This window comes from Melitaea cinxia, chromosome 2, assembly GCF_905220565.1.
Source record: "Melitaea cinxia chromosome 2, ilMelCinx1.1, whole genome shotgun sequence".
NCBI classification, from domain to species: Eukaryota; Metazoa; Arthropoda; class Insecta; order Lepidoptera; family Nymphalidae; genus Melitaea; species Melitaea cinxia.
Genome location: NC_059395.1, coordinates 15,064,087 through 15,087,851, shown reverse-complemented (window position 1 = coordinate 15,087,851; position 23,765 = coordinate 15,064,087). Strand labels below are relative to the sequence as shown.

The 23,765-nt window shown below is 32.3% G+C and overlaps 3 protein-coding genes across 3 annotated transcripts; 2 read left to right on the top strand and 1 right to left on the bottom strand.

The window, feature by feature from the left end:
• The first annotated feature begins 6,283 nt into the window (after positions 1–6,283).
• Positions 6,284–11,232, top strand: LOC123665600. The gene is made up of 4 exons (XM_045599884.1): positions 6,284–6,340; positions 8,173–8,245; positions 10,446–10,564; positions 11,003–11,232. Exons 1-4 carry the CDS (start codon positions 6,304–6,306, stop codon positions 11,140–11,142), a joined length of 369 nt encoding a protein of 122 aa, XP_045455840.1. The 5' UTR covers positions 6,284–6,303; the 3' UTR covers positions 11,143–11,232.
• Positions 11,233–12,240: 1,008 nt separating this feature from the next.
• LOC123665590 (mediator of RNA polymerase II transcription subunit 18) lies at positions 12,241–18,770 on the bottom strand. The gene is made up of 5 exons (XM_045599875.1): positions 18,527–18,770; positions 18,317–18,448; positions 17,212–17,416; positions 13,110–13,222; positions 12,241–12,518 (listed from the first exon to the last, which is right to left on the bottom strand). The coding sequence occupies exons 1-5, from the start codon at positions 18,617–18,619 to the stop codon at positions 12,393–12,395; spliced, it is 669 nt and encodes a 222-aa protein (XP_045455831.1). The 5' UTR covers positions 18,620–18,770; the 3' UTR covers positions 12,241–12,392.
• Positions 18,771–19,519: 749 nt separating this feature from the next.
• Positions 19,520–23,471, top strand: LOC123660957 (exosome complex component RRP4). The gene is made up of 5 exons (XM_045595978.1): positions 19,520–19,751; positions 21,824–22,061; positions 22,170–22,304; positions 22,687–22,872; positions 23,198–23,471. Exons 1-5 carry the CDS (start codon positions 19,627–19,629, stop codon positions 23,411–23,413), a joined length of 900 nt encoding a protein of 299 aa, XP_045451934.1. The 5' UTR covers positions 19,520–19,626; the 3' UTR covers positions 23,414–23,471.
• The last annotated feature ends 294 nt before the right edge of the window (positions 23,472–23,765 follow it).

Here is a 23,765-nt window from a genome sequence, read left to right as displayed (position 1 = left end):
TTCCACTACAACCTTGGAACTTAAAAAGCCGACCGATGGCGGGATAACCATCCAACTGCTGGCTTTGAAATACACAGGTCGAAGACGGGCAGCAGCGTCTTCGGCGCGACAAAGCCAGCCCTGCGGTCACCCACCCGCCTGCTCAGCGTGGTGACTACGAGCAAACACATGAGTTCACTCCATTTTTGGTGCGAACTTGTGGAGGCCTATGTCCAGCAGTGGACTCTAATAGGCTGAAATGATGATGATGATGATGTAGCGTGGCCGATAATATCAAGTCTTAATGCTTAGGAGAGAGCTTTAGCCAATAGTCAAACTTACGGATTGTTACAACTACAATATATTTTATAATAAATACTCAACTGATTAAATAGAGCCACTCCGATGATGATCTTTACGTATTACGCGAATCACACATACACACACACGCACATATAAATATATAATATTTTAAGAATAGTTATTTGGTGTACCACAGGGTTTTGAGTCCGATACGATTTTGATTCACGTATGTATTTTTAGGTAAAAAGAAATAATTATGTCTCTTGTCCGGATTTCTAACTACATACTTACATAATTTTATTATAAATTTTTTTGAAAATTCAATTTAAAAGAATGTAAGTGTCAAATATTCATTTATTACCTATTTTTAACCGACTTCCAAAAAAGGAGGAGGTTCTCAATTCGACTGTATTTTTTTTTATTTTTTATTTATTTTTATTTTTTTATTTTTATGTGTGTTACATCAGAACTTTTGACCATGTGGACCGATTTCGACAAATTTTATTTTAATCGAAAGGTGGTGTGTGCCAATTGGTCCCTTTTAAATTTATTTGAGACCTAAAAACTACTTTTCGAGTTATATCTAATAATGCGTTTTTACTTGACGCTTTTTTCGTCGATCTACGTTGTTTTATACCGCATAACTTTCTACTGGATGTACTGATTTTGATAATTCTTTTTTTGTTGGAAAGGGGATATCCCTAGTTTGGTACCATGATAAGGAAACCAGGATCTGATGATGGGATCCTAGAGAAATCGAGGGAAACTCTCGAAAATCCGTAATAGCTTTTCACTGGGTGTACCGATTTTGATAATTTTTAATTTAATCGAAAGCTGATGTTTATCATGTGGTCACATATGAATTTTATCGAGATCTGATAACTACTTTTTGAGTAATCTTTGATAACGCGTAGTTACTTGACTATTTTTTCGTCGATCTACGTTGTATTACTCGTCGATGTAATTGAAGTCGGTTTTTTTTCGTTTGCGAGCAAACACAATTATTTAGGACCATTCCCATTTGAAGGAACGCAGTTAGGAGTCGAACGCTTTATATATTTACACAAACTTTCAATTACCTGATATTCAGACAGATGCATACTTTAGGATTATTAAAACCAATATATACATGTTATGTTCTGTTTATCAAATTAAGACTGGTAGGTATATAAAGAAGAAATAATCTATACATTTAAGCAATACAAAACTATATCTGTCATTGGCTAAATGTGGTTGTAGGTTGTTTGCTGACATGTACATTGTACACCCACGTTAGTGTACAGCCTACGTGTCTGCTACGCAAATGCGTCTACGCGTCGTAAATTACAAAATGAATATTAAATCGTAAGTGCTATACTAATTATTTGGTGAACTTTTAATAAATATATCATTTCGAAATATTGTAATTACAAGCACAGCAGAAAAATAATACCTAAGTAATTTTCATTGGAATGTGCCAAATTATGGCAAACAAAACAGATTATGACATTTTTTTTTTTCGTAACGTGTTTATTGAGGAAGGAAGGCTATAAATAAACATTTACGTACATTTCAAAGACATTGAGCGTAAGTTAGTATATAAGAAATACATTCAATGTTTCTTTCTTACGAGTACCTATTGTTAATTGGCTTAAGGAATTTCTGCAAGCAGTCTCTATAGTCTTTCGTCGTTTCTTCTTTCTAAAATCTTTTACTTATCATTATTTTTTTCATATCAACAACGGGTATAAATAAACTGATAATGAATTAACATACTGCTGTGTGGTTACGGCAGTAAACAATGTAGCCACCCCTTCTCTTCCCGTGGATGTCGTAAGAGGCGACTAAGGGATAACACAGTTCCACTATCACCTTGGAACTTATAAAGCCGACCTGTGGCGGGATAACCATCCAACTGAATGTTGGCTTATAACAACATAATGCACGTCTTGAAAGAAAATTAAGTTTAAGTTTATTATTATAATATAGTTTATATTATAAAATTATAACATTAAATTGTAGGTAAGTATATATATCTACTAAAAATGTTAAAATTATTCTAATACAAAGAAGAAACTACAGATCTTTAACATTATAAGAACTACTTAATCATTCTAAGAAAAAGCGAACATTAGGTGAGATAAAACAACATATTACATTCTAAAATACTGAGAACTTATGATATAAAAAGAAATGTATAAGTTATTTGTTAACGAGACCTATTTTCAACATGACGGTTTTATTATGCTTGTTGGATGACGCAACATCCTGACCATACCCTTGATGTTGCAGTATCTAACGTTTAATGTATTTATAATCGACTCCTATTTTTACCTAAGTAATATTTAAAAACCATTTATAATATTATAGATAAAACGGCCAGACAATACGGACAATTGACAATTTGACATCAGTCATTTTTAATTACATTCAGCAGTACTGTCAGTACCGTCTGTTTTACTCGTATTCACTGTGTCCCGCAGTTTTATACGCTTTAATTTGAGGAAATAATAACCTTCCTCGGTAAATCTGATATTCAACACAAAAATAATGTTGCATATCGAACCAGTAGGTCCTTAGATTACTGCGTTTAAACATACAAACTGTTCAGCTTTATAATATTAGTATAGATAATTTTGTCATATCGATCACTAATTAAATAAGGTATAGCATAGCTATCATATTTTGAAGTGTTGAATCACATTTATTCTTCACTAATTTAGTCTAACGATAAGTAGTGTAAGAACAATAAGTAGGCACTTTTTTTTTGATAACTCCTTACAAAAAATGACAAATAATTGTGTTTGCTCGCAAACGAAAAAAAACCGACTTCAATTACATCGACGAGTAATACAACGTAGATCGACGAAAAAATAGTCAAGTAACTACGCGTTATCAAAGATTACTCAAAAAGTAGTTATCAGATCTCGATAAAATTCATATGTGACCACATGATAAACATCAGCTTTCGATTAAATTAAAAATTATCAAAATCGGTACACCCAGTGAAAAGCTATTACGGATTTTCGAGAGTTTCCCTCGATTTCTCTAGGATCCCATCATCAGATCCTGGTTTCCTTATCATGGTACCAAACTAGGGATATCCCCTTTCCAACAAAAAAAGAATTATCAAAATCAGTACATCCAGTAGAAAGTTATGCGGTATAAAACAACGTAGATCGACGAAAAAAGCGTCAAGTAAAAACGCATTATTAGATATAACTCGAAAAGTTATTGTTAGATCTCAAATAAATTTAAATGGGACCAAATGACACACACTACCTTTCGATTAAAAGAAAATTTGTCGAAATCGCTCCACTCAGTCAAAAGTTCTGAAGTAACATACATAAAAAAAAAAAAAATACAGTCGAATTGAGAACCTCCTCCTTTTTTGGAAGTCGGTTAAAAATAGTAAACAATAATGCTATTAAACCAATACAGATATAAAAAAACGACTGTGCTTCAGACCACGCGACTGAAGTAAAACTTCTTTAGCAATAGGCCTGCAGAATAATAGGCCTGCACTGTGTCTTAGATATACGAAACGTAACTGGCTCACACCTCTCTCTCTTGCTCCGTTCGCACCCCCCGTTCACACTTTTCGTAACGCTCTCGTCGCGCATTCACCACTATACTCCCCAAGTCAAGCGTGCGTAAAGAAGTTTTACTTCAAAAATATTTCTATGAACGCATATATCGTTTTACTTATTTATTATATTTATTTACTTACTTTTTATTGTACACCACAATATGCAAATACAAAATAATAATAATACAACTTATGAATGTGGAGTACAAGAGGTGGTCTTATGGGGAGTTAGCCATTTCTTCCAGACAACCCGAAATAGGATTGAGTATTATTTATTTGAAGATAGGGTAGGTGGTGCAGTTATATTATAATAAACTTACATACAAATATCTACACATTACATTTTATGATACGTTGGGATTCTACTAAGCTACTGAAATATTATAAAACGTACCTACATCCTTACTAATATTATAAACGCGAAAGTAACTCCCTCTGTCTGTCTGTCTGTCTGTCGCGCTTTCACGCCAAAACTACTGAACCGATTTAAATGAAATTTGGTACACAGATAGTCGAGTCTTAGAAAGGACGTAGGCTACTTTTTAATACGAAAAAGGGGTGTAAGGGGTTGAAATGTGGGGATAAAAAGTTGTATGGAAGTATCATCATTTTTAGAGCTAGAAGCTTGAAACTTATTTTTTAGGCTGTTAATTCGATATAAATAAATATGACATTCAAATTCTGTAAAAGTCTTACGCTCTAGGGTGTAAAACAACAATAGGGAATAGAGGATGAAAGTTTGTATGGAAATATGTAAGGTTTATGTGAATGTTTCATAAATTTCCGACAAGAGACAAAATATTAGAGCTCTGATGTCCAAAATAAACCAAAAGATATATCCATAAAATGTTGTCCAAAGTCAATATTCCACGCGGACGAAGTCGCGGGCACAGCTAGTTTATATCTAAACAGAAAGAACAAAACTTCTCGGCAGTTTCTTCCATGCTGTAGCTAATCATGACTCATAAATGGCATATTCTGTCGCTACATGCATCTCACGTTTCGCCACATTATTTACCTTCTTCCTTGTATCTGTAACTATAAGACGAATAGTTACGCAAATATTGGTACTTATCCATGTTTAATGCCAGTAATAATGTTATGTTAAAGTAAATTTGCAATTGTAATAAATGATTGTTATATTAGTGAGATACGTAACTAATTCTACTTACAATTTAAAGACTAAATTAAATAAAACAGAAAATATTTAATTAGGGTGCTAATAATTATGTTTGTTCGCAAACGAAAAAAAAACGACTTCGATTCCATCAACAAGTACCTAATACAACGTAGGTTAGACGAAAAATAGTCAAGTAAATACGTTTTATCAAAGATTACTCAAAAGTAGTCATCAGATCTCGATCAAATTTAAATGCGACCACAAGACAAGCAACAGGTTTCGATTAAGAACAAGAATCATCAAAATTATTTATACAGACTAAACTGCTACTCTAGTGGATAACACAGCACATTACGTTATAGTAGGTGTGGCCATGTAACATCATTTGATCGATATTCATCGAAGTAGCTTTACTGAATTCTGATTTATAAATGGCATTCCGACAAAATATGCAACGTCTCATATATACCTACGCGTCATCAAAGATCACTCAAAAAGTACTTATCACATTACGATATATGGCGCTGTGACAAAGTATTGAAAACGACCACAGGCACGTCCCCGCACCGTCACGTAAATACGCGTCATCAAATATTACTCAAAAAGTACATACTCATTATATCTCGATATAATGAAATGGGACCATGTGACAAGTACCTACTAGCTTTTGATTTATTTAAGAAACATCAAAATCGGTGCACCCAGTAAAAAATTCTGAGGTAACATACATTAAAAAAAAATACATTCGAATTGAGAACCTACTCCTTTTTCTGAAGTCCGTTAAAAGTAACAAGGTTAACTCTAAGAGCCCGGAGAGGTATAGGGAGGCACAAGGCGCAAGGAAAGATTAGGCAACATTGTGAACGGTATTCAAGTCAACAAAATTTATAAATCTTTTTATGGTCATCAAAAGTCTATCCGAATACAGCGTATTCAGATTTCTGGAAGAGTGGGCTTATAGTTTAAAAAAAAATTAGTTACGTCTACTATTAGGGAATGGCTGGAATGGTATATAGTAAATCCCATCAATTGTTAAAACATTTTCAGAATTAGATTAGCATTCGCTTTCATCAGACAAAAAATATCAACATCTTTTTACATATTCATATTTAAGGTACCTAATAGATGACATATATGTAGCAATTATATTTCTTGAATTTGTTATGTGCAATTTTAATAACGTTAATTTTTAACATTTACTTTAAATTGTGTAAGGAGAATATTTTTAGAAGATAAAATAACAATAATTTTTTACGTCTACCAATGTGATACGTAAGTAACAAACTTAATTAAACGATAAGGAAGTTAGTCAGGATTATATTTTATTGCAGTCATGTTTATTAACTTGTTCGTATTGTTTTCTATATTTGGTAAGATATTTTGTTTTGTATTTTATTCAATATTTACTTCTTAAATAATATTAAATACTTGGTTTGTCTATTATTTATCCCATGTATATCTTTTCTACATGATCTCTCGTGTTTTATTTAGCAAAATCAAATATTGAAATATAAGTATTTAGTAGTAATACTAGATGACCCCGGAATCGTTGTTTTGCCATATATGTTATTAACATTGTTACAAATATTTTTTTTAATAGATAGAGTGATTGAAGAGGAAGGTTTATATGTATAATAACATCTAATTAAATATTGGAGAAATACTGTTATTTTTGAGGTTTCTAATGTGATGTCGTAAACAATTACATTTTTTCCGCTTACATTGCAAACGCAGCCTGAACCCTACGAGATTTATCAAAATAATGTACTAAGTATTGTCCACATTGAAAAGGTCTACAGAAAACTCCGCTATGGTATATGTCTATCTCTTATGGATATCCCACAGTAACATTTTTTTTGTCATTTACTTTTTACGACAAATAATGGCTAATTTTCAAAGCGATTTTAACTAATACAGCATTAATCCTTATCTAATTAAATACCATAAATACATTATTGATTTAATATAGATCTATATGGCCCTTTACAGCATATGATTTAAATGAATATTTTCGAAGATATTAGATAGGTTCCAGCCGGCTTTTTAACCGACTTCCAAAAAAAGGAGGAGGTTCTCAATTCGACTGTATTTTTTTTCTTCTAAGTATGTTACATCAGAAAGTTTGACCGGGTTGACCGATTTCGACAATTTTTTTTTAATCGAAAGGTGGTGTGTGTTAATTGGTCCCATTTAAATTTATTTGAGATCTAACAACTACTTTTCGAGTTATATCTAATAATGCGTTTTTACTTGACGCTTTTTTCGTCGACCTACGTTGTATTATACCACATAACTTTTTACTGGATGTACCGATTTTGATAATTTTTAATGTATTCGAAAACCGATGTTAATCATATGGTCACATTTAAATTTCATCGATATCTGATTACAACTTTTGGAGTAATCTTTGATAATACGTATTTACTTGACCATTTTTTCATCTACCTACGTTGTATTACTTGTCGATGTAATTGAAGTCGGCTTGTTTTTCGTTTGCCAGCAAACACAATTATTTATTCATGCATAATTTTTAAAATATATTAGTATTCCGCACTCCTTCTCTATACAAACTATAAGTGTGCGAAATTTCACACTCCACCGTCCGCGCAATTTGCGTAAAAAGGGGTACAAAGCTTTTGTTTCACGTATTAATATATAGATTTATACCTTAACTATAGGATAAAACGAATATCGAAACTATTTTGTCGTAGTTCATGAAGTTGGATCCATCAGATTTCAAGAGCTTCGTTCGTGGTCTTTGTGAAATTAATAACATTAATAATGTAATAAACTAACACTGCTTTTTCGTAGATCATGCCGATTGACCTTAAGTCAGTAGGTACTAATAAGGAACTCGCATGAGGCTCCCTTGAGAGCATTTTCCGTTTAGTCAACGGTTAGCTACCCCACTACATTCAGGGACAGTTTAATTATTTAACAAACTGTTCATCGGAGTACAACTTTTAACAATCTAGTTTGTTAGGTATTCTTAACATTTCGACTTGAAATTTAATTATCTATGAAACTTTAATATAATTTAAAATATAATAATCTATCTTTATATATATATATATATTTATATAATTCTGTTCTTGATTTATAACTTTGGTCGAGTCCATGTTACATATTTCCGTCATAGCAAGCGTTGTGATTTGTTTTTGTCATCTAAATACCCATTGGACTATATTTCCTCATGTTTAAGGTTTACATCGAACACTACACTATGATGATGGTCCCGGCATCGAATTTAAAAAACCACCCACTGAAGGCCGCAGGTAAAAGTTGTCCTTCTAGGAGAAGGTTACAGTACATTATTTCTTACTCTGGTAAATGATTTTAAAAATACTTCCAAGTACTTTTAAGTTTTTCAATGAATAAAATTGAAGACAAGTGTTTTGTAATGTACAAAAATAACCATTATCTTAATTAAACTATTAAAAAATTGTTGCTGTTTTTTTTTTGTCTAAATTTATCGATCTATTCGATCGAATGAGATTCACCGAGATCATATAGTCTTAAGGTAGAGCATAGCAGGAAATATCTTGCTCAAAATTATAAATAATCCGATTTCAGAAATATTAGGTCCTTACGTATGAAAGTGGCGTTTTGACCACTTTGATTTCAAATACTTCCTCCTTGGTGAAGAATTCCAAGTTCAAAATACAGCTATTTGCTCATGCATTTGTGTTTCGAAAACCGTAATTCATTTGATTTTCCTTCTTTGCGTCACTCAGTTTACAAAATGGAAAACTTGAAATATCATGTCATTTACGAGTACAAGTTACACCGTGGCACCCAGTGCTACAGAAACGGCTCGAAGGGTTAATGATGTGTATGGCTGTGGTGTCGCAAAAAAAAAGCAGTGCGTTTTTGGTTACAACGTTTTCGTTCTGGAAATTTCGATCTGCAGAACAAGCCGGAGACCAAAGTTGATAGTGAAGAGTTGAAGGCTATTGTGGAAGCGGATCCATTACAAGCCACGTCCGAGTTAACTGCAGGCTGCGGTGTTAGTGATACAACTGTTTTAATTCACTTGAAGCAATTTGGGAAGATAAAAAAGCTTGCAAGGTGGGTACCTCATGAATTGAGTTTAGCAAACCGACAAACGCGCTTAGACTGCTGCGTTACATTACTCAACCGGCACAATAATGAAGGGATTTTAAATCGAATCATTACATGTGATGAGAAGTTGATCATGTACGAAAATCGGTAGCGCTCATCGCAAAGGCTGAACCCTGGTGAGCCAGCCAAATCCTGCCTCAGGCGAAAATTTGGGCCAAAAAGTTACTCGTGTGCGATTGGTGGACTCGTACCGGTGTCGTTAACTACAGCTTTTGGAACGAAGTTCCTTACGTACGGCAGGCTTGACATTTGGCTGGGCGACTGAACTGAAAAAAATGTGATACTAAAACCGTAAGAAAAATATATAACGGAAGTGACGTAATATCAGTCACATGACTGTATAATATGACGTTTGTAAAACTAAAATATTACTAGTAAACTTTTTTAAATTATTTATGTAATTTTATACTGTCGACAAAAATAAATAAAGACATGTTTTTTTATTTCACTTAATAGTTTGAATTATTATTATTATTATTTTGTTTGATTTATTTTATTTTACGGTATTTGTTATTTTCTAAAATACTAAATTTCCTAAATACTTTTATGTACCTACTTAATTAAAAACCAAACAACAAAATTGAAAAAAATCAAGAACTAGAAAATATATATAAATTTCAACATTTTTTTTTTCAAATTGTGTTGCTTCTATACTATCCGAAGGAACTTCGTTCCTACCTGGTGTCCCATGACACCACATAATTATTACTATTTTTATGTCACTATGTCGGCAAACAAGCGTACAGCTCACCTGATGGTAAGAGATTACCGTAGCTTATAGACGCTTGCAAAACCAGAAGCATCGCAAGCGCGTTGCCGATCCAATCCCCAATCCAGGAGCTCTGGTCGCCTTACTCACCAACAGGAACACAATACTGTTTGAAAGCAGTATTATTTAGCTGTGATCTTCTGTAAGGTCGAGGTATTACCCCAGTCGGGCTGCTCCAGATTTTGAGCAGAAAATTCCTGCTGTGCCCTACCTCAGTTAAAGTGTTTATAGAGGTGTAGACCACTTCATTCCCCTCAATTTCCGAGAGAATGCATTCGTTAATTGCTGCAGCCTGATCATTTTTGGGCGTCAAAATGGCCCGCTCATACACCCAAGAATCCTGCTGGTGCGGTATACGACTGATGTCTCCGTACACACAGCGAATGAGTTCTTCTAAGCTGGATACAGCTGGAAAATTGTCTTGATACTATTTATATTCATTTAATTATGTTTATCGGCCTAATACCTCCTTTACAATATAAGACAGGATTTTATCACATTTTCCTGCATTTAACAAAAGATAGTTTCTTCTTTAAAAATAATACTTGTAAGACTCGTGCATATACTTACACTGTTTCCAACAGGTGCGGTATTTGTCCAACATATTTCCACAAGTTGTGCGCGTTCGACTTTCAGACAAACGAGACGTATATATTTGACAACGTTTGTATTATGGATTTGTATAATTGTATTCACGGCACAGGTTAGTAACGAGATAGTTAGGCTGTTTGGAGTAATTGTCTATAGGTTTAATTAGATATCTGGAAGTATGACATATTTAGACACCAGCAATTTATACTAACTTATAAAAGTGAACTTTACAATAGAGGCTTATAAAAGGGAAAAACGTGATACCTCTTATATTAATTAAGAAACTTAATTGAAATTTGGTATCTTTAATAGTTAATTTATTCATTGTAATTTCACAATTTTTATTATTACAAAAAAAAAAAAACACATTTATTCAAGTTGCATTAAGAAAACCAACTTATCGAAAATTTGAGTTGGCGTAGTATAAATTGTTGGTGTCGATTTGTTTTCCTATTTGTTGCATCACCAAATTTGTCGGTACAATAAAATAGTTATCATTAATAATGATATGCAATATTACTCCTCACTAATTAATTGGTCTAATTTTCAGAATTCGTAAAATTAAATTACGAAAATTGTTTATACTTCGGAAACTTCGCGTATGTTCATGGACTAAAGTATGAAGATTACGACTACGGGGAAGATCACTTTATCATTACAAACTCCAAAAAGAATCCAGATTTCGTTTAAACTATGATTTTTTGTGTCATACAATGTTATAGATTTGGAAGCAATAATAACAACTAGTATATTTGCCATTAATATTTATTTCATAATTCAGTAGTTGAGTTTACGAATTTATCCATAAAAGATAATCTATTTAAAAAAAAAAAAAATTTGACTATTACGATAAACAATTGAAGGATGTTATCATAATATTGTTAAGAATGTCTATTTTGAATAATGTTGTAACAAATATTCGTTTTACGAATCGTAATATTGCTATATTTAATATGTTGTTACTTATGTATTGATAAACTAGCAAAACTATATTATTTAGAAACAATCAATCTATCAGAATTAAATTTATTAATTTAAATTAATAACAGATCAACAAACTGATTTAAATAATTATTTAATGAACAGAATTAGTATTTATAGATGTCTAATGCATATTTAAAATAGACCCGAATATTCGTTACAACGCAAAATTTAAATATGTATAAGGTATGTACGATTTTATTTTTGTGTTACCCAGACATTAGGAATTCTAAACATTTTTGAATATCATATCAAAAATTGACCGCTCCAGCGGGGATCGAACCCGCGTCTCCGACTGACCGTGTCGGCGCTCTAGCCAATTAAGCTATGGAACGATGTACCCGCTAGGATAGAAATTCTTGATATGATGATTTTTATATTCGGCTTAAGCGAACCGTAGCGCCGTCTATAGTGAGTTCTTTACAGAAAAGATTTTCATTGTAATATGAAACTTTGAATAGTTACGGGTTTTTCTAAAGAACTCACTATAGACGGCGCCACGGTTCGCTTAAACCGAATATAAAATAATCATATCAAGAATTTCGATCTAGCGGGTACATCGTGCCATAGCTTAATTGGCTAGAGCGCCGACACGGTCAGTCGGGGACGCGGGTTCGATCCCCGTTGGAGCGGTCAGTTTTTGATATGATAATCAAAAATGTATAAGGTAGTATGATAAAAAAAGGCGTTTTATTTTTTACATTAAGAGCTATTATAAAAATATTATTGATTTAATCCATGTAGAAGAAGAAATATTATCTGTTATTAAACTTATAAAGCTCCTTGCCAAATCGAGAAAGACAAAAATGACATTTTATTTAATGATTTTACTATTGGGCAGTATCTGTCTATTACTACGTATTGTTTGTATCTGTATTATGAGTACTAAGAGAGGCTTTATGTTTACCACTTAGTTTGATAATGAGAAATATAAAGCCCATCTAAGTAAGAAACATTGGCTAGGTGACGGACATATGTCCAAGTTGTTTATAATCAATTTTATTTAACTGTACTAGGGGCCGGAGTTGGTCTGCAAATGCACGCATATCTTCACCAATAGCATCTTGACCTTGAGGAGCTAATACCTGAAATTTATAAATATAATTAAGTGTATTTATACTTAAAAATATGTCTATGTACAAATCACATATTCTAGTGAACACAAGACCCAGCTAAGTTAGCACATTCAATGCTATTGCAAATTTCCTAAAGTAAGATTAGAACGTTGCTGAAAATACTCAGTGTGTTTTCATCACTGGAAGATTAAAAAATTGAAGTCGTAAATCTAGCACTACGTTTTATAAGTGTAGCGTGTTTTAGGCATTAAAGAACAACCTTTTTTTTTTGTAAAACTACAAAATTTAAATATTTATTGTTCCGAACTTTAGCTTTTAGGCTAAAGATTTTGTACTGGTATTTTACATGTAAGATTCGACCTATTTTAGAGGTATCGCCTAAATTCTTATAATGCGCCTATCGGGTTCACAGCATTAAGATAGAAATTCAGCTGAGTACTCTATTCACGGCTGTGGTAATGAATGTATACTATTGTTATATTATTGGCTGCTATAAGCCTAAGCAATGAGGCAAAATAGATTTTGTAGCTGACTATAGTTACTTGTTCAGCCAAGCACTAAAAGGTTGATGTAGATTCTATTTAACAAATAGTTACTCACAGATAATTCAACAAGATAACTCTGTGAAATTGGCTCAGGGGGCATTGAACTCTGTGATATTTTAAACACTTTTGCAACTGTTATCTTCATTCTTCCTTTCCTAAACATATACCCTGAAAACATAAAAAATAAAATTAAATATAAAAGGGATTGTCTAATGATAAATGCTAAGAATATGTGATGTAGTTTTATTAAATCCTATTAATATTATAAATGCAAAAGTTTGTATGTATGGATGTATAGATGTATGGATGTTTGTTCTTCTTTTACGAAAAAACTACTGAATGGATTTTGATGAAAGTTAACAATAATATAGCTTCATTGGCCTTGACAATAAAAGTTGATAATATATTTCTAATGCACATTTGGTACAATTTTGGTATATAGATAGATATTGAGAAGATAATAAGCTACTCGAAGTATTAACTAATCCTGCGCAGACGAAGTCGCGGGTACCAGTTAGTCTTATAATAAATCATGAAATTTCCTAAATTTTTGATATTATTTTATTTCATACTAGCGACCGCTCCGGCTTCGCACGAGTGCAATGCAAAATACAAAATAAATATTTGAATCGGTGATTGTTAAAACCCCACAAGTAACACTTTTTTTGAAATTAATTTTTTTGTTTTTTTGTATCCCTTGTCTATGGTCAAATTAAGAATGAGTATTTTAACAACACAACTGCAGTCAAATCAGTACAAAAAAACGATCGTCAAAATGCCGTTGATTGTTAAAACAACATAACTTTTTCAAATATGTTGTTTTGACACTCAAGTTGGCAACACCGTCACTTCGCATCATGAAAATTATTACTAGTAGCTCTCCATTATTATTAAAATTTCTTGTCCATCTTGTACAACCAAGTGACATAATCAACTTTAAAATATGGTGGAAGACATGGTTTAAAAAATCTTGTTTGTCAGAATGTTCATATGGGAGAAATGTGCCCAAAACTCAAAAGATAAATTTTTGATCTCAAAGTATTCTCATTTCATCCACATAGCAGATAATCCTGGAAAAATTAAAGCATTGGAATATATTGACAATACAATGAATGCTTTAAACTTCCATTTAAGAATGTCCAAAAAAAGTTGTTTGCCTAAACAGCTCACCCTTCCCATCAACCTTGCTTATTCAACAAAAAAGCCAATAAACTTTAAAAAAATTGGGGATGTAAGAAAATTAATACCCTATGTTCCTTTATAGGAACACAATACAAACACACAGAGAACAGTACAAAGAATTTTATGAAGATCTCCTACAATGGCCCACTACTAATTTAGAATGTACAAATGACATGGAAAGTGATTGCGAGTAACTGTTAGTGTGTTTATGTGCAAAATTTAAAGGTATTTCAATAAAATTAATAAGTAATCTGCTGTGTTTCATTAACTTTTCTTGCTTTAACTGCCTTGAGTTATTTCAGTTGTGTGTTAAAACAAAACATGTAACACGTTGATTGTTAAAACAACACAAGTGAAAAAAAAGAATGTTTAAAATTAGTATACTAACCAAATTTAAAAATTTAAAAAAAGTAAGCTATGGCTAGGTATATAAAAGAACTATAACATATAGCAATTATAAATATTTATATACAGTATATTATATTTAAATAAATAGATTTGTCTCTCCTGAAAAATTTACTCAAAGTTACTTGTGGGGTTTTAACAATTGCTAAATCATTTGCGATTTAAGCGTTGTTTATTTACGACATCACATTAGAAACCTCTAAAACTTTCAGTGTTCCTCTACTATATTATGCATATATCTTAATATATATAAATCTCGTGTCACAATGTTTGTCCTCAATGGACTCCTAAACCACTTAACCGATTATAATAAAATTCGCACACCATGTGCAGTTCGATCCAACTTAAAAGATAGGCTATATTTTATTTTGATATATTATGTTATTATTATATTTCAGAAAAAAATAAGGTGATACGAAGTTCGCCAGGTCAGCTAGTTATATATATATATATATATATGCCTCCAAGAAGTGAAGTTGCTCTTAAAACAGTTGTAGTGACATTGTAATTCCAAATTCCACCTACACAAAATAGTTAATAAAAATTATGTGGTGTCGTGGGACACCAGGTAGGAACGAAGTTCCTTCGGATAGTATAGAAGCAACACAATTTAAAAAAAAAAGTTGAATTTTATGTATATTTTTTAATTAAGTACATAAAAGTATTTAGGAAATTTAGTATTTTAGAAAATAACAAATACCGTAAAATAAAATATGTAAATCAAACATAATAATAATAATAATAATTCAAAGTATTAAGTAAAATAAAAAAACATATGTCTTTATTTATTTTTGTCGACAGTTTAAAATTACATAAATATTTTAAAAAAAAGTTTACTCGTAATATTTTAGTTATACAAATGTCATATTTATTTTATTTATTTATTTAACAATTTATGTACACTAGGAAAGCAAAAGGAAATAGCTCTTATAAACAATGCTGGTACAAAGGCACTACTTATCCCATGATGGAATCTCTTCCAGTAGTCCTGCTACAGGAAACTTATAAAACAGTCGCAAAATTAGCGTGTACAATCTAAACATATAGATAATAAAAATATAATATAAATACATAATTATACAATATATAAACAAATACATAATAATTTATACACACGTAGATACAAATAATACGATACTTATACATACACGCATACACATATACGATACATAATATAATACATACGATAATAAATTCCAATACGCATAAGGACACTTAATTAAATTGATTTTAGACTAGGATTGATTAAGGTAGAATTTTCTCACTCTTTTCTTAAATAGCGATAGTGTTTTGCAATCGCGAATTTCATATGGTAGGGAATTCCAAAGTCTAACGGAATGTACAGTAAAGGAGTAAGAATAAAAATCGGTACGGTGGGTGGGCATCTGAAGAAGAGAACGTTTAAGTGATCTGCACGGAGAATCATCGTTGTGAGAGAAAGAAAAGCGGTCCCGTAGATACGAAGGAGAACGAGGATTAAAAAGAGTCTTAAAAAGGAAACAAAGTATTCTAAAATTTCTACGATGGCGGATAGGTAGCCATTGAAGCTGTTTACGAAAGTGACTTACATGATCATATTTTTTTAAGCCGAAAATGAAACGCAAGCATAAATTTTGTAGTCGCTCAAGTCTGTTAAGCAATTCTTCGGTGGTATCTAAGCAAGTGACATCGGCGTAATCAATGATCGGATGTATGAGAGTTTGCACAAGAGAAACTTTAGTCTTGAAGGGTAAAAATTTTTGTAGTGCTTTTAGAGAATGGAGTGAAAAGTATACCTTACGACTGATCTCATTGATATAAGCATCCCAGTTAAGATTGGAGTCAAAAACAACACCTAAGTTCTTAGCAGAGTCGGAAAAAGTAATAGGAACGCCGTCGACGGTAATAGGGGGTAGTTCAGCTATATCAAGTCGAGAGCGAATGCGTTTACTACCTACGATTAATGCTTTAGTCTTTCCCGGGTTAACAGTAAGACCGAAACTATCAGCCCATTCAGTAATACGCCTTAGATCATCATTGATGGAGATAATAGCAGACGCGACATCATGTAACTTACAATGGCGATAAATTTGCAGATCATCAGCATATAAGTGGTATTTGGAAGATATGACCTTAGTGATCGAGTCAATAAAAACTGAAAAAAGAAGAGGGGAAAGTACGCCACCTTGGGGAACTCCCACAGTAAGGTTACACCAGTTGGAATACGATGTATTTACTTGAACACGCTTATACAGTCGTGTGACTGATATTACGTCACTTCCGTTATATATTTTTGTTACGGTTTTAGTATCACATTTTTTTCAGTTCGGTCGCCCAGCCAAATTTAGTAACTAACTGGCTTCTTGGTGCAGTTAGTAGTGACTCTACTATCTGCTTAGAGGTTTTGTTTTAATATAGTGTAAAAAAAAACTATAGGCACTTGAAAAAGCAGTTATTTTGAATCACAGACACTTCAATTTTAGTTACATGTATAGATAGATGAATAAATATCACTTTCACAAAAAAAGTAGCCATTTATCATCACTTCGGACAGACACAGAGTGCTATGTTAATAAAAAGTTCAGTCTTACCTTTGACACTGTACTCAAATTCAATTCGACATCCCAATTCATTAAGAAACTCAAGCAACATCCCACTGCAGGCAATGTCAAGGCTCGATCTCACCACAGTTGGTCTATTCTTATCTCCTAAGTCTGGTTGACCAATATATCTCAATTGGTAGGGCATGTCTCTGGCGTCTAGTGCCTTCCTTACTCGTAACGTCAACGGTGTAGACTTGAACACATGTAATATATCTAGATTTAATCAAGTTTTACACTTCAGTTTTTATTGTTATAGGTTTCAATATTTTTACAATTATGTAACAGTATTTACAATTTTATATTTAATGATACATGGCCAAATAGTAAATGATAATCTAAACTGCTGTGAAACATATTAATCCTAGAGACTATATATGATGATGATTATTCAGTCTAGTTCTTTTTAAGGTTATCTCATGATTAGCTAAAGTTAAAAATGAGGTGTTACATCTGAGTCTGAATCAATACTCATTATCTAGTCTGTGTCTACGAATTCAAATGTGTTCCAATATATCTTCCAAAACTGTATTGTGGTATGTGTCCATTTCATTGTCAAATGTATTTGAAAATAATAAGGATATTCAGACACTAGCGTGACTCCAGCGGTAATGTAGCATGACCAACGTGACTGGCAATAAGTACAGTTCCAAATCTATTGTGATTCTGTTTCCGTAATTTAATCACACTGAATACCGCTAGAGTGTTCTTTAGAATCCGGAGTCGTCACAGAACAAAATTATGCCGATGAACGGTCTAATTTTGAGGTTTGATTAGTTTTTTTCGAGAAGTACCAGTCACGCTAGATTACAGCTGGAGTCACGCTAATGTCCGAATATCCTCAGCCATTTGATAAACAAAATTATCGTAATTTAAAAAATAAACTTTATAGATTTTATCACAGTTTATTAGATTTTTTACATGCCCGACGTTTGGAATATTTTACAGCAACCATGTTCACGAAAAGACCCTAATAAGCCGCGATAAAATCCAAAAAAGGTTAATCATTTTACTGTGTGAAATTCGAGTAAACATTTAAAAATAAAGTTTTGTAATACCCTAATCTCATACATAACAATATTTATTAAATATTTACCTGTTGATTAGGATCTCTCAAACTAAAGCAAACTTCTTGGTCATCAAACGTTTCTGGACCAGCATCTACATTATCACATAAGCCACGGAGTCTATGGAGAAGGACTTCTACAGCTGAATCTAAAACTGAGCCCTGTAAACAAGGGTAAAATTTAGTGTTTTGTTTTTGTAATGTTAACCATGCATTTATTAAACAAATATATACACTTACTTGTAATAAATACTCTTGATTAGGTATAATATTTGCTTTCAAAGCTTGTGATAAACTATCAGTTGCTGTTATAGGTGCAGCATTTGCCGCCATGGTAGCTAATGTTACTTAAATTTTATAATAAAATAAAACCAAGTAACAATCCTTTTTATCATACGTAACCATTTGTATTTATTAGATGTTAAAAAACAAGAACAAATTAACGTTTAAAATAAATGTGTGTTCACAGAAGCTAAGAAAGGTAACAAGCACTGTTGCCAACTTTTGAAAAAAACTTTACCTAAATATTTTAACAAAAGTCCCTACATTGAAAACAAACCCTCTAAACCTAAAATTGAAATTATTTAAAAATCAGTCGAATTATTTTTTTTTTGTTTTTATTTTTCAAAGGGTTTTAAAATAGAAAATAAATTATTTTCTATTGCATTATGCATACTTTGCTTTAGTATGTTCATTAAACAAGTTCTTTTAAGAATTGATAGTTGGGAATTTTTTTTATTCGTTTTTATATGACGTTCAGATGAATTAATAATTCCCAAAAACATAGCCCAAAAAAAATGTATTCCCTGAAACTTTCCGCTATTTTCAATATATCCTTAAATTTTAGGTAAAATCCCCCACGTTGGCAGCACTGAATCAAAGCCTATAACCGCATTCCACTAAGCATCAGCAACGATCGTGGCGCCCAATTAAATCGAATAGTCTGCGGCTAACCAACCAAGAAAATAAAGTTGATCAACTAAATTGTAAAAATACGCAATTTAGTTGTTCGGTAGTCGGCCAACTTACAATTGTATGTGTGCGGGAGCATTTAGTATACTATGCGATTTAGTCGGCCAACTTACAATTGTATGTCTCTGTCATTGGCAATGCACTAACATGCAGCCAAAAAAAAAAAAAATAATTGTATGTCTGCGGGAGCACTAACTGTCAAACGTGACAAAGTTTCCACAGAGTACTATGATCAAAGAGTAAATTATGATATAAATAAATAGGAAAAAGTTTCATTTGTATTTCATGCGCATGTTTTGTTTGTCACTGACATTTTAATTTATTTTTGTGGTAGATTCAATAAACTATAGTATTAATATAGTATTAAAATGAGTGGTCGTGTTACAATAAGACTAGCTTCTGAAAGAGTTAACCATTGTGTTGCTTCAAGTAATGAGTTACCACGGTTTTATACGCCGGGAGAAGTCATCAGCGGTATGCAGGATTTTATGCGGTAGGTTAATTAAAACTGTAAAAACCTCGGATATTCAATGTACAATAAGTATACAAAAATAAGTGTTTGAAAAAAGAATTTTATATATAAGATTTTTACAGTTAACATTCGACAAGATAAAGTACTCGACAGAAGTACTTCGAGCAATTAGTTTACTACATTAATTACTTGATTTATAATTAACTAGCGGATCTGGCAGACGTTGTCCTGCTCGGAAAACACCTACCAAATTTTATAGCTTACATACTGATAGCAGCGCCACCTAACGGGTCCAATTGAGATAAAAACTACCATATCTTCCAAGTCAGACAAAATTACAGATGCTTATAAAATTTGATAAAAATTGGTTCAGTGGTTTCGGAGTTACATACTGATAGCAGCGTCACCTATCTGGTCCGATTGAGATAAAAACTACCCTATCTCCCAAGTTGGACCAAATTACAAATGCTTAAAAAATTTGATAAAAATTGGCTCAGTAGTTTCGGAGTTACATACATTTAAAATTTTCATTGTTAACGTCCACCCCCATAATCCTTATTTGGCATGAGTTATCCTAAAATCTGCTCATCAACATCAGATTCGTACCAAATTTGGAGTCGATAGTTTCAGAACAGGAATTTTCCACTGTTAATGCCCTCGCAACAATATGATAGGTAATGTGAAATAGCTAGTTAATACCATTTTTACTGTATGTAAATTAAATTAAAATGCGGTCTATGAATAACATCAATTTAATCATTAATAACTTACGTAAAATGCTCCCTAATATAATATTTTATTTAACATGAACTTTATTGAATAGTAATAAAGTTCAAATTGACTCTACACTTTAGTTAGAGAACGTTTGTATGGGAAAAAGAAAAGGGCTGTTTTTAGGGTTTTCACGGAAATTATTCGAATTTTTCTCGCCGTAAAAACCATCCTTGGACTTCAACGAACATTTTAAAAAAAGAATTGGTAAAATTGGTCCAGGCGTTGTTGAGTTATATGCTTACAAACACATTCTATGATTCATTTTTATATATAAGACTAGCGGCCCGCACCGTTTTCGCACGGATATAAAATATATGTCATTCACTGAAAAAATGATTAAAATCGATCCAGTAGTTTTGATTTATTCATTACTGCCCGTGGCCCACACGTGTTAACTTTAGAGTAAAACAATTCTTCTTTTCCTAAACCATGAAAATTTCTTGTTATCTTTGGAATATCTAAATTCATACACTACATTTCTACTTATTTACTTTTTATACTATATTTATAGGCATGCTCCCGCCGCCCCGGCCGGACGGAACCGCCGCAAATGCTACGTCCCGTAATTTTTAAATATGTAATATCTTCGAAAATATTCATTTAAATTATATGCTGTAAAGGGCCCTATAGATATATATTAAATCAACAATGTATTTAGGGTATTTAATTAGATAAGGGTTAATGCTGTATTGGTTAAAATCGCTTCGAAAATTAGTCATTATTTGTCGTAAAAAGAAAATGACAAAAAAATGTTATTGTGGGATATCCATAAGAGATAGACATATACCATAGCTAAGTTTTCTGTAGAACTTTTCAATGTGTACAATACTTAGTACATTATTTTGATAAATCTCGTAGGGTTCAGCCTGCATTTGCAATGTAAGCGGAAGAAATGTAATTATTTACGACATCACATTAGAAACCTCAAGAATAACAGTATTTCTTCACTATTTAATGGATGTTAATATACATATAAACCTTCCTCTTTGGTCACTCTATTTATTAAAAAAAACTGTATCAAAATCCGTTGTGTAGTTTTAAAGATTTAAGCATACATAGGGACATAGGGATATAGGGACAGAGAAAACGACTTTGTTTCATACTATTTAGTGACTAGATGCCCGGTCAGACTTTGTTCTGTTAAAAATTAATAGTAATTTTTTTTGTATGATAGCCATAAGGAACATACAAAAAAATAAGTTGCCTAAATTGGTCGAGCCATTCTCGAGTTATTCGCTTAGCAACATTCATTTTTATTTATATAGATTATGCATGTGGTAATAAATAAAAATATTTATTTTACAAATAAATGTTTACAGTGGTCATGGAACATATGTAGAAGATGATTGTATAAAATCATCAGTAGCTGGTGTAATGCAAAAAGTTAATAAGTTAATCTGTGTGCGACCACTGAAGAGTAGATATGTTGGTGAAATAGGAGACGTTGTGGTTGGCAGAGTGCTGGAAGTTCAACAGAAGAGATGGAAAGTAGAAACTAACTCACGCCTGGATTCTATCCTGCAGTTGTCTTCAGTTAACTTACCTGGAGGAGAATTGGTCAGTATTATTCTAATACTTATATTGCTATGACAAAAAGAGAAACTTATAAGTTCTTTTGTTATCAACTTGTAATTTTTATTACCAAATTTGTTGTTTATTAAATAGCGTCGAAGGTCAGCAGAAGATGAGCAAATGATGAGAAAGCACTTGCAAGAAGGTGACCTTATAAGTGCCGAAGTACAGAGTGTATTTTCAGATGGATCATTGTCATTACACACAAGAAGTTTAAAGTATGGCAAGGTGATTTTTTTGAGATTACTTTATTACAAAAAAAAAGTATTTTTAATATGTATTTTTGTATCCACTTACAACTTTTTTAATTCAAAATTATGATTATAACAAACTAAAAAATACTGACGCAAGTATGAAAATAGATGAGAGAAGACTATTATGTAGCATATTGATTTGTGACAAACTATTTAATTCTAATGAACAATATTCTTTTCAACAGAGTCAACAGATTCCATTCACAACTAACGAACTACTGATAAAATAAAAGATGTGTACAATGACAAAGTGTAACAAATACCAGATAAAAATAAACATATAAGTCATCCCTCAAATCTGTTTACTTTATAAACACATATGATTATTTAAAAATGTAATAGTTTTGTGTTTTCAGTTGTCCCAAGGAGTATTAATAAAAGTATTTCCATCATTAATCAAACGCAGAAAAAACCACTTTCATAACTTGCCTTGTGGTATCGCAATTATAATTGGTAATAATGGTTTCATATGGATGAGTCCACAGCAACAAAACATTGTAGTAGAAGAGAACAAAGATGAAATTGAGAACTATGAACTACAGGTAAAATTAAGTCTTTAATCATGCTATTCATTCAATGACATTAAATGAATTAAATAATAAATAAATAAATAACTCACACTCTAACCAACTGTATGGTCTATTCTAACAACTATATAATTTAAAAAACTCCTTTACTTTAAAATACTAATGGCTAAACATCACTCTTTGGCACAAAGATGCCGAGAAGTAAACATTAAAGCACGTGAAACAACTTGTTGACTGGTTACTGTATAAATAACAAATAAGTATTCATATTTGTAAGTTAAATAGAAATTAAATATACTCAATAATTACTTTTACAATAGTCAAAAATGTTAATTTTCAGCCTATAAGTAAATCAGATAGAGAAATAATGGCAAGGTTGAAAAATTGCATTGCAGCATTGGTTGCTTCAAAAATGATGCTCGATGACTCGAGTATAATGTTCGCTTACGAAGAAAGTTTGAGGTATGATGACGTGAAAGAGCTCTTGGACCCAGAAGTTATGCTAGATGTTGCATTCCTTACACAGCACAGATTAAATAGCATCATGGAAGAGTAGTTGTGACATTGTAGGTTATATATTTCAGACTTATGTAAGATAAAGATTATGAATATGATATCTTTGTTTTTTTACACACACTAATTCAAACTCCGCCTGACCGTTTGACGCGCCTGACGCCGCGTTGGCGCAACGGTCACAGCCATGGATTGTGCCTGTTGCGCTGGCGGTTGTGGGTTCGATCCCCGCACATGACAAACATTTGTATTGGCCATACAAGTGTTTGCCGTGGTCTGAGCGTTTGGGCAGTCCTCGTGGGTCTCCCCACCATGCCTCGGAGAGCACGTTATGCCGTCGGTCCCGGTTGTTATCACGTACACCTGATAGCGATCGTTACTCATAGTAGGAAAAT

Bases quoted from the DNA above. Each gene is read 5' to 3' on its own strand.
- LOC123665600 (XM_045599884.1), top strand. From the start codon at position 6,304: ATGTTTATTAACTTGTTCGTATTGTTTTCTATATTTG. The intron at 6,341-8,172 runs GTAAGATATTTT...CTCATGTTTAAG, and splicing joins CGTATTGTTTTCTATATTTG to GTTTACATCGAACACTACAC. The intron at 10,565-11,002 runs GTTAGTAACGAG...TCTAATTTTCAG, and splicing joins TAATTGTATTCACGGCACAG to AATTCGTAAAATTAAATTAC.
- LOC123665590 (XM_045599875.1), bottom strand. From the start codon at position 18,619: ATGGCGGCAAATGCTGCACCTATAACAGCAACTGATAGTTTATCACAA. The intron at 13,223-17,211 runs GTAAGACTGAAC...TTATGTTTTCAG, and splicing joins ATTTGAGTACAGTGTCAAAG to GGTATATGTTTAGGAAAGGA. The intron at 12,519-13,109 runs GTGAGTAACTAT...TATAAATTTCAG, and splicing joins GTTATCTTGTTGAATTATCT to GTATTAGCTCCTCAAGGTCA.
- LOC123660957 (XM_045595978.1), top strand. From the start codon at position 19,627: ATGAGTGGTCGTGTTACAATAAGACTAGCTTCTGAAAGAGTTAACCAT. The intron at 22,062-22,169 runs GTCAGTATTATT...TTTATTAAATAG, and splicing joins ACTTACCTGGAGGAGAATTG to CGTCGAAGGTCAGCAGAAGA. The intron at 22,873-23,197 runs GTAAAATTAAGT...GTTAATTTTCAG, and splicing joins TTGAGAACTATGAACTACAG to CCTATAAGTAAATCAGATAG.